The 11,431-nt window shown below is 42.5% G+C and overlaps 1 protein-coding gene across 1 annotated transcript in view; it reads left to right on the top strand.

Annotated features, from left to right (window-relative positions):
- Nucleotides 1-1,166: 1,166 nt before the first annotated feature.
- Nucleotides 1,167-11,431, top strand: part of Rgs20 (regulator of G protein signaling 20) — a 69,983-nt gene continuing 59,718 nt past the window's right edge. The window contains exon 1 of the mRNA XM_021724869.3: nt 1,167-1,586. Within this exon, the coding sequence (XP_021580544.1) occupies nt 1,518-1,586 (69 nt within the window). The 5' untranslated portion in view covers nt 1,167-1,517. The remainder of the gene's footprint in view (nt 1,587-11,431) is intronic.

The raw sequence follows: 11,431 nt of genomic DNA, 5'->3' as shown, positions 1-11,431 counted from the left end.
CATTCTGCCTTGGCTGTGGCTCTCAACACTGACCCACCACGTGTAGAAGCCCAAAGAGGACACCGGAGCCAGAGTTCGCCCTTGCCTGGTGAGTACTGAGGTCTACACCATGCCCCATCTCCAAGCCTCACACGAGACTCCAGCTTCTCCCACTTTTCCTAACCTGGACTGACCCACTCCACCCGGGACCAGCAGTGGAAGGATGTAAAGTCCCGGCAGAGCTGGACACTTTGGAGGAAAGGGCGCCCGCGGATCCCTGACTGTCCCCACCTAGGAAGGAAAGCTAAGCTTCTTTTTCCAAGCCATTCATTTCATTTCCCCCTTAGAAGGGGGAAGGAGTCCTCGCCCTCTTTGGAAGCTGCTTTTCAAACTCTCAGCTTTAAGCTCTCCTCCCCCTCCTAGGAGCCTCCCGCAGACACTCCTCCGCTCGCTCCCCGCGCTCACTCTCCCACTCCCCTTCCCTCTCTGCTGGCAAGGGAGGAAATGACGTGATGTTATTTTTGTGTCAGGTCAGTTTCCAGCTTCAATGTAGCCCTCCAAGCTCGGGCTGGCGGGAGCACTGACCGAGCGGCTCGGCGGCGGCCCATTCCCGGGGATACACTGTGGGCTGCAAGGACACCCTGCGCTCGGTGCCCCCAGAGCTGGGCACCAGAGTTCCTCGGCCGCGCTGAGTCTCCACTCCCCACGAACCCCGTAGTCCCTGGAGAAGGGAGTACACAGGGGGGCTGCTGGCCGAGGGATTCAGCCAAATTCTGAGCCTAGGATTAGTTCTCCCTTTACTCCACCCTGCTGTGGGTCACCAAGTGCGGCCTCCAGGTCCTGGCTGGGTATGACAGGGTTAGAAACCCGCCCCCCCCCCCGTTTCTAGTGCGGGAGAACCGGACTCAGAGACTCTTCAGGGATGGGGCGGGGGCCAGGCTCTGAAGCACGGGGAACCCGGGACAAGGTAGGGGGCTGCCCTGCTGTGGCGAGGCAGTCCACCAGGGTGACTCTGGAGATGGAGCACTCCCTCGCTGGCGGCGCCGTCCCCCGGGCCAGCGCGCTCCTCCCTCTTCTCCACTTCATTCACCAGGTCTCAGCTCGCAGTCCCGCTCACTGGAGTCTCTTGCTCGGCCCCCGCACGCGGAGAGGAGGGCGTAAGAGGGGACATTTTGCAGACGCCCTCTACACTCGTCTAGCGTTTCCCCCACACTCTCAGTGTTTCCCAACCTGGGGCTGGAGGAAGGGAACTGAGGCCCGATCACGAGTCCCGCCCTCGTGGTGCCTGGAGTGGTGTCCCCAGCCCCCGTGACGGGGAGGACGCCGCCGCCAGAGGGAGGCGTGACCTGGGATTGCCCAGCCGCGGGAGGAGGCGTGAGGGGGCGGGGAAGAGGCATTGCAGTGGAAGGAAGAGGAAGGGAGAAGAGGGCGCGCAGAGACCCGGAGCTGCAGGAAGGGGAAAGCGGAGGAAAGCATTCGCGGGCGTAGTAAAGACAGCCAGTCGGCTTTGTAATAAAGATCAGGAACACGCCGGACGCATGCGCACGGCCAAGGGAGGCGAGTCGCCGGGTGCTTCCCCTCCAACAACTCTGGTGGACGGTGGGATCGTGAGTACCCAGCTTCCTTCACCGTTTCCTTTTTCCTCTCACACTCGCCCGGAGGCCTGGGGCTGGGAAGTGGCAGAGGCCGGGCGGGGCGCGCACGCTCGGCGGGACCTGGGGCTCTTGTCGCCACGGTGGCGCGGGAGCTCGTGGGGATCGGGTCCAGCCTCCTTCGTTAGCCGGTGCCTGTGGCGGGTGGGGGGACTGGCTGAGGAGGTGTCGCTGTCTAAAGGGGGTGCACAGGCCACCACTATCAATATCTATCCGATCGTTCGGAGCGTCGCGGGGTTCCATCTCTGTGGCCTCGGCTCTGTGGTTGGGTGGGGGACGCGGGGGTCTGGCTCTTAAAGTCTAAAATGCATATTGACCATCCCAAGCACATCTGAGAAACTCCGGACCAGTAGAGAGGTCGGCATTCCGACTGGATGGGGAGACGTCTGTGGAAGGGGCTGGGCGCCCGAGGCGGGCAATTCGAGCGCAGGTGGGAAGGGAAAGGAGACACTCCCAGAATCTCAGTACCTTTCTTCGGAGAAATGCCATCTAGACAGCGGCGGGGAGCAGGGCCGGAAAGTGGGCATCCGGCACCAGCACCCTGGAGGGGCCGGCTTGGTACCGGCTTTTACCGGGAGACTCTATTCACGCCCTAGAAAACTTAAGGGGCAGAAGTGTCGTTTAAGGTGCGGGCGCCGCGGGGAATTTCTTTAAACAAACCCAGGTGGTTGATCTTCCGTACTCCGAGCTGCTCTAGGTAAGTTGGAACGAGTCTGGGCACCCCGGCTGCGGGAGAGGCTGGCTGCTAGGTGGGGAGGGGGGGTGGGCGGTGCAGAGGAGGGTCTGTGGCACAGCTGCCTTCCAGCATTGGGGGACGGGGGTGGAACTGGAGCTTTAGGAAAGGGGGTCACAATGTGGGATGGCCCTTTTGGGGATCTATGAGCGCAGTGATTTCCCCACCCACTCCTACCCGGGAATGGGTAAGGGAGGGACCTTGGGAGAGGCGGCGCGCGGAGGTAGGAGTGGGCGTTTTAGGGAAGAGGTTTTTGTGCTCTAAGACTTTCCGCCAGGGGGAGGAGTAGGCGAGCGAAGGTGGGCATTGGGAAGGGGTTGTCCAGGATCTTTGCAACCTACCTACCCCACTTGCACATTTAGAAGGGGCCTTGGGAGAAGAGGTGCGCAGGCACGGGGATAGGTCGTGAGCTTCCCAGGTTCGCCAGCATCCAGGGAAAGTCCAGGCGATGGTCAGGGCCAGCAAGCGACACCAGCTGCAGGCAGGACGTGGCTGTGAAGAGTGTCTGGGGCAGGCTAGGGGGATCCTGAAGGAAGCATTTGCTGCCCTCGCAGAGGACAGCACAGAGAAGTGAATGTAGTAGTACAGGATTTCTGTCCTTAAGGAGGAGAAAGCTAGAGGAAAAAAATCTCTTTCCTCTTCAGAATGTGGCACAGGCCAATCACTCCACGTGAATTCCCCATGCCATACTACCCTAGACGTTCGGCTGAGGTTCATGAGTTGTGGTAACTGCAATCAGTGCCCTCAGTGCTGGAGCGACCCTCTAGACCAAAGGCTAGCAAAAGCAGTCCATTGTTTACCAGGTGCTCTGAATCGCCTTGGTAAAGTGTGGGGCGATGGAAGCTCCAGCATCAATCACACCCTCCTTTGGTCAGTGCCCATCCTCCTGGGCACAGGTGGCAGGGCCCTGGCTTGTCTTCATTTTACTTTTGGTGGTTCCAGACCATGGAGTTAACCAAAAAAAAAAAAAAAAGTCCAAGTTAACCCAGGAGTCTGACTTCCTTCCCAGACTTGGCAGGGACATTTGTAATGGAATGACTCAGTCTGTAAGTTCTTTGACACAATCATAATTTGCAGTTTACTAGTTTTTTATTTTTTTTAATAAAAAATTATTACTTAATTTTTTTGCACAAAATCTAAATTTCTATTGGGTCCCATCTTGTTTATCTTCTATTTATGAAGCAGTATCTTTTGTATTGGGTATCAGTAACACATATAACAGGGATTATTGCCTAATAGGTTATATTGCCTGGAATTTATAAACCACGGCTAAAATCCCAACCTAGATTTGTGACCTTAGACCCACATCTAGACACAACCTCTCTGTGCTTTAGTTTTATCATCTGTAAAATGTGGATAAGTAAAAATCCTATCTCATGGGGTAATTGCTTCATTCAGTTGAGCTCTTATAACTGCCTGGCACATACAAAGTGGAATTTCTTATTACAATTAAATTGGTGCTAAATGGGCTAAGTGGACTTCAAAATGTAAAAATATCAGAAGAAAAATTCATTTTTTGTATGCTGTAAAGAGTACACAATAATATAGGCATCCATTATTAAAATCAGCAAAACAGTAAATATGTGATATCAATATCTCAATCTGAATATGGTGCAGTTTCATATCATCTGGATCCTTTAATTTCAAATAATTATGAGGTATTTACATTTCAACTTTCAAACAGCATTCTAAGAAAATTCTTTCTAACCCTCAAAAGAGTTCACTTTGTAAGACATAGATTTTAAAAAAACACATCATCTGGATATTTACAGAAAATCCAGTATCTTCATTGAATTACTTCAATGAGTTTATTTTATTTCAAAATAAAAAACTTCATTTATTTTATTTTATTTTATTTTAATATTTTGGTACCAGGGACACTTAACCACTGAGCTACAGCCCTTTTTCTTTTTTATTTGGAGACAGAGTCTTGCTAAGTTGCTTAGGGCCTTGCTAAGTTGCTGGGGCTGGCCTTGAACTTATGACCCTCAAGTTGCTGAGTCCATTTTATTTAAGAGATTCTAGAAACTTACTTAGAAATTAGAAGGGCTAACTTCTCTGAGATTACTGTAAACATTCTACCCACAATACGCATATCAAAAATTTAGAATGATGACATCAGATTACTTTTTTTTCCCCTACCTCTTTTATTGTACAGATGAGGAAACATCCAGAAAGGTTATAAGGCTATTTAGGGGCCGAAGCAGAATTATATCCAACTCCCTTCCCAGGGCTCTTATACTCCACACTGATGATTTCTTGTATATCACAGATTCGTGAAACTATCACAAATAGGAAACCAGAAAGTTTACCTAAGGAAAACAGTGTGCAAGCATGTGTTACCTCCAACCCCATGAAAGACCACCAGTGATGGCACGGCTACTGTTGTCCCAAGGTTTTGTCAGGGTCGTTCCTATTGTAAGACGAGACCACATGACTTCCCTCCAGTAAGCTAACATCATTGATCAAGCTAGAGGTGGAGCCAGCTTTAGATTTTAAGGCTCCACCTTAAAAGGGTATACATTCAGGGACATATTCTTTTCATCCCTTGAAGCAGTTTTATTTTGAAAATCATTTTTGAATTTTTCTCAAATTCTTAAAATCTCCTTTGACAGCTTTGAAGATATTTTCTCTCTACTTTTTAGGAGAAGATGTCAAAATTATTCAAGAGATTTTATTCCAGATTTTGTGCACTAGCAAGAGAAAATGAGGGGAATTTTTTTTTTTTTTGTCGTTTGTTTGTTTAATGGTAATGGGGATTGGACCTAGGAGTGCTCAATCACTGAGCCACATCCCTAGCCCCCCCTTTTTTTAAATTTATCTTTTATTTTGAGACAGGTTCTCACTAAGTTGCTTAGGGCCTTGCTCAGTTGCTGAGGCTGGCTTTGAACTTGGGATCCTCCTGCCTCAGCCTCCTAAGTTGCTGGGACTACAGGTATCTGTTGCCGTCCCCTGCAGAGCTGTCTTGTTTTAATGTAATAGCCCAGTTAGTGGTTTTAGTTCAGGTACCTGAATATAAATTTCTAAAATCCCATTGTTCATTCATTTCTGCCTGGAGCAGTCTAATGACATCTACCTTCCATATACTATGTGGACAGTGATTTAAAGGTCTAGCTCTTGCATAACTGGTTTAGGGATTCTATGGCAGAATCTTTCAGGTGAGCTGCTTGTCTTATATAATATTAGGAATAGTTTATTTTCCAGGGAAGGTACTTCTAGGAATGGTGCTTATGTCCTTGAGGAAGGAAACCATAGTTCTCTCCAATGTGTGAATTGAATACCCTTGACTTTATGTCTCAGTATCTAACTACCACATGTTCTTCTTAGACAGAAATGCAGTGCATTAAGCAGGGAGTGACTTTCTAGCATGCTCCCAAGCCAGTTCAGCAGAACTGAGTTTTGAAATCACATGTGTCAATCAGGTCCCAATATGATTATAATATGAATCACTGTCCAAATGGGAATATTTCAGATTGGTTTTCAGTGCACCACCAGGTGACTCATAATGTGAGCTTCTATTCAAATAAGTAGAGTGTCAGTCAGCAACTAATAGGGTTCACTCTGAGTCACAGCTTAGCATTCAGTACAATAAGTGTGAGTGAGTCACTGACTACCACAAGCACCATCTGAGATAGTCCCTGAATGCTACCTTGAGCTGCTAGGAGCTTAAAAGTTTAGATGATGCTGCGAGGCGTGAGTCAGTTCATAGTACAATCTGATGGGCTCTTGAAAAGGCCATTCACAATAAAGTTTGATGCAACTGAGTGCTGAAGATATTATTACATGATTAGGAATTCAGAGAATAGATTACCTTGATTCTAATATGGCTATTTGCATGGGGGAATCATTTGTAAAAAATGAATACTATGCTCAATTGCCCAGCAGTTATATTTCACATGAATTATTTCCAGAGTTATTAAATCCAGTTGACCTTTACGGTTTCTAGTTATTAGTTTCACTCTATTGTAAAATCCAATTTGAGTCTATATGCCCACAAGTTTGTGCTGCTGCTCTAAGGCTAGTGGTACTTGGCACTGCTTCTTCATCTTCTTCTCCTCCTCCTATGTGTGTTTGTGAGTTTTCTAACTCTGAGTTACATCCTCGGGCCTTTTAGATTTCTTAATATTTGTAAAAGTCTCATTAATAATTAGGGTGGCACACACTTGTAATTCCAGCAACTCAGGAGGCTGAGGCAGGAAGCTTGCAAGTTCAAGGCCAACCTTAGCAACTTAGTGAGGACCTATGCAAATTAATGAGACCCTGTCTCAAAAGAAAAAAGAAAAAGAACTGGGGATGTAACTCAGTGGTAAAGTACCCCTGGGCTAAATCCTCAGTACCCCCCCCCAAAAAAGTAATAAGTCCCTTTTAAACTATACTTAAAAGTAAAATAAATGATGTATCAAAAATATGATTTAAAAAAAAAGTTATTATCCTTGGAAACAAGCTTGGACTGCTGTTCGAAGGTACATGTATATTTTTCTCTATTCATCTTCCTATGGTTCCAAGAGAATCCCAGATGTATTGGTTCTGACATATACTCTTATTGTATTTTTAAAAATATTTGTTTCTAGAGATAACTTGAATACTAATTCATATATCTCTTGCTCTGTAGAAAAGTAGAGATACTTTGCATTTAATTGAAACTTTCATAAAGAGTGCAAATCCTTCTGACTTATTGTAATTCTTGGCAAGTTCAGGTTATTAGGACACATTGATAAATTAGACTTTCTTTTTTTTTTTTTTTTTTTTTGGTACCAGGGATTGAACCCAGGGGTACTTAACCACTGAGCCAGATCCCCAGCCTTTAAAAATATTTTATTTAGAGACAGGGTCTTACTGAGTTGCTTAGGGCATCACTTTTCATCATTCTGGAGCTTTGAAATGGTATATTGTTGTGATTTTAATTTTTATTTTCCTGATTACTAATGATGTTGAACACCTTTTTGTATTCTTTTTGGCTATTTGTACAACTCCTTTTTTAAAAAGTTTTTGGTATCAGGAATGGAACCCAGAAGCGTTTATCCACTGAGCCACATCCCCAACCCTTTTTTAAAATTTTTTTGGAGACAGGGTCTCACTGAGTTGCTTAGGACCTCACTAAGTTGCTGAGGCTGACTTTGAACTCACACTCTTCTTGCCTCAGCCTCTTGGAGCTGCTGGGATTAGAAGTGTGAGCCACCATACCCAATTATTTGTGTAATTTCTATTGAAAAATTGCTCCTTTAAGTCTTTGGCCCATTTTTCTATTGTATTGTCAGATGTTGATGATGGTGATGATGATGAAGAATTTTTAGGAGTTCTTTATATATTCTGAATACAGGTTTTCTGTCAAAAATGTATGTGTGTGTTGCAAATGTCTTCTCCAAGCCTGTGGCTTACCTTTAAACTCTCATTTTTAGGGCCAGGCATGTGGCTCAGAGGTAGAGTTCTTCCCTAGCATGCACAAGAGCCTGGGTTTCATACCTGGCACTGCACACAAACACACATACACACACACACACACACACACACACACACACACATACACACATACACACACACACAGAGAGAGAAAAGAAAAGAAAAAAAGAACTCTTATTCTGTTATCTCTTGACTTCATAGTTGGAAAGTCATATTTCTTTGAATATAATTTCTTTTTTTCCTGGCTAACATAAAGTTTTTTTTTTTTTTGCTTTTGGCTTACCAAAGTGAACATAATGTGCCTGGCTATGATTTTCTTTGTACTTCTTGTGTGTTAGGTTCACTGAGTTTTTTTTTATTTTTTTTTTTAGTTGTATTCATACACATTTTTATTTTATTCATTTACTTTTATGTGGTGCTGAGGATCAAACCCAGCACTTCACATGTGCTAGGTGAGTGCTCCACTGCTGAGCCACAATCCCAGCCCTTCATTGAGCTTTTTGTATCTGTAGGATGATGTCTTTCATCAGCTCTGCAAAAATTTCACTAAATATCTCTTTAAATGTTGTTTTTGTCCTGTTTTTTTTTCTCTCTTTTTGCTTTCAGGATTCAAATCATGGATATGTTAGACTATTTTCCTTTTTCCTCTCATGTCTTATTCTTTTATTGTCTCTTACATTCACTTCTTTTTTTTTAATCTCTCCTTCAGTTTGAATACTTTCTATTGCTCTGTGTCTCAGTTTAGTTTGTTTTCTGATGTGCATTGTTCATTGCAGAATGAGTGAATTGTTCTAAATGACTGTCCGTTTGATTCTTTAAATAAATTTAATTTCTGTGATGAAATCCCTTATCTTTTCATCACTTTTGGCTATCTAATTTTTGTCTACTAAATCCAATATTGAGATTGTCCATGCACCTGTATCTGTTATTTGTGGGTTTTAAAATGTCCAGTAATTCTTATTAAGTGTAGATAGTGTGTATAACTGAACTATGTAGGTTCAGATAATATCTTCCTTCAGTAAGGAAGCTCCCTCAGAGGGACATTTCAGGCCTAACATATTGAACCAGGCTGGTACTGCTTGCAGTACAAGAAGCCATGACTTACCTCTGTTCATACCTGTTGCTTGGGAATTTTCTCCTGGGCTTTGGATGCAGATCCTGAGGTTTTTTAGCTACTTAATCTTGGAAGAATGGGAGGTTGTCAAATTTTCTCTTTGCCCCAACCTTCCACATGGCTTCCATGTTTGGTAAATGTCTTAAGGAGGTCAGCCATATGCTTGAGGAAGGTCTTGGTACTGAAGGGGACTTGTTCTCCCACATGACATATTAGTTTCTTTATATCCTTAGCCCATGCTAAGAATCAGCAAGGCCCCTGGGAAGAAAACTGTTGGTGGCAGACTACTCACCTTAAAAGTGGCATCCTTCTCAAAAATGTTAGTTGATTTAACCTTCTTTGCTTCCACAATTCTCTGATGTCTTTAGAAATATAATTTGAGCTATTTATCTGGCTTTTTAAGTTGTTGTGCAGGAATGGTAATGTGCCTTGACCAATGAACATTTTTTTTTTTAGTCAAGTTTCTTTCCTTCTGTCCTTGGATGACATTTTTTATCTTTATATTTTATCATTTGTTTGCAATGGAACTCAGAAAATTGAACATTAACTTTTCCCTTTTGTATGTGTAAATGTACATCTTGTGAGTTTAAAAATGTTGGAAGGAAAAACATATTTATAATTCTTGCAACTCTTTATGCTTCAAATTGCAGCTTGTAATTTGAAATGAAATAAAAGTGGGCTCAAATTTTGACTAAATCACTACTTTTGTGAGCTTCTGAATCTGAATGTGTATAACTGCATTAATAATACTAAATTTATAGTAGTAAGGGAAGTTTAAGAGAGTCTTTAGTGAAGAGTGCCTATTATCATTATTCTTCTAATATTTATTCATCATTATTTAAAGCCCCTGACCATGGATTATTTGACTTTAACATTTACTTTTTATATAGTTATATTTGGTATAGACTCTAAAAATTTTACCATTTGAACAAGGTTCTGAATAAAGCTTTTTAATATAAACCTGTACCACCTAACATTGAGGAAAATTCTACTTCTGATTATTTAAAATTCATATTTGGCCAAATCTTTGTAATTTATAGATTTTTTTAAAAGTGGCTCCCTGAAATTTGAACAATTTAGATAAAATTTAATTGATGAAAGAATTATGTTCAGAATGGTCATTCTCAGTAAAATCTACATATACTTTGTGTTATATCCAGTAGAGGTCATTATAAGATATTGGCAATAAGTAAACAGTATTAAGAAATGTTAAGAAAAGGCTAACAGTATTTTCTGGAAAGGACAGCTGGTTGACCTTTGCCGAGGAGAGTCTGTGTGGGGGCTGTAATTTTAACATCATGTCCACGGGTGATTTAAATATTAATTTTCATATTAAATTTCCTGTTACTGAGCTGCTCTTTTATGTCAACTTTGGCATTTATTTTTAAAAAACACTGAGTCAATATATGGAAACAACTAGATTCCACTCTCATTCTGAGATGAAAATAGCAATCATGGAGGCAGCTGGGCAAAGAAAACCGGAATTTCTGTTTGTATTCCTGAAACTGGGGACATAGCTCACTCAGTCTTTAGTTCTTCAGTGCTAGGATTGCTAGCTTTTCTGCTCTAACCTCCAGGTTTTGAGAAGAACTTGGGGGCAGATTTAAGTCAAGGCATAAGATTTATGTATCTACCAAACCAAACTGTAATTTATCAAATTCTCACTAGGCTAAGTTTTTGCTAAGGCAAAATAAGTAAATAATTTCTAGCCCTTTGAATGACTTGTTAGGCAATGCTGTTCTTTTGGAAAATAAAGTATTTGTTATCAAAAAACACCAGAACATTGTAACTCAACCATGAGTATAAATTTGGCTTAAAGGATAAAAGAGTACTAAAGAGTATGAAAAAAGGTAAACTTGTGCAAAATAAGTGAAAAATTCCCCTTGGGCACATTAAATAAAAATAATAACTATATAAAAGCCTCTGTTTCTTTCCCTTACCTTCTAGTGACCCGTTTTCAAAATTGTGAAGGCATGAAAACTATAGATACTGATTTATAGAATAAATTTGATGAATTATATCAAATGTGTTCTGAAAACCAGGAAGCAACATATAGATTATATACATACCTCAATTATATACTTCCCTCAATGCACCTAAGGATCTCTTCCTGGGTACCACCTCTTAAAAATGCCATTACTTCCCAATACCACTATCCAGGATCTAAGCTACAAACATATATATGGTTGTCTTCTATGGGCTATTTTACCTATACTTAGTGTGTGTGTTTGTGCAGGGTGGGATCTCCAGGGTTCTCTATCCCTAACTGATTTAAGTTGTATCACAAAAATAGTTACAAATTGCTATGTAACCACAAAAAGTCCAAAATGCACAATCATTAAACATTTCAATTCTTTGAAAATTTCTTTAATTTTAGATCTGTTTGTCCAACCTATATGTCTAATTGACACTTTAGGCCAAAGATAATGGTGATATAAAATTCAGTAGATATTTTGGTGTGAATTATGGAAAACCAAACCTTGAGGAAAAGAGATTCTCTCACACATTCCCTAGGAACAGAAAATTAAAACATTCCATCAGCTCAGCCTGCGC

The sequence above is a fragment of the Ictidomys tridecemlineatus genome, chromosome 7 (assembly GCF_052094955.1).
Source record: "Ictidomys tridecemlineatus isolate mIctTri1 chromosome 7, mIctTri1.hap1, whole genome shotgun sequence".
Lineage (NCBI taxonomy): Eukaryota > Metazoa > Chordata > Mammalia > Rodentia > Sciuridae > Ictidomys > Ictidomys tridecemlineatus.
Note: the sequence above shows the minus strand (reverse complement) of the source record. Positions and strands in the feature narration are given on the sequence as shown.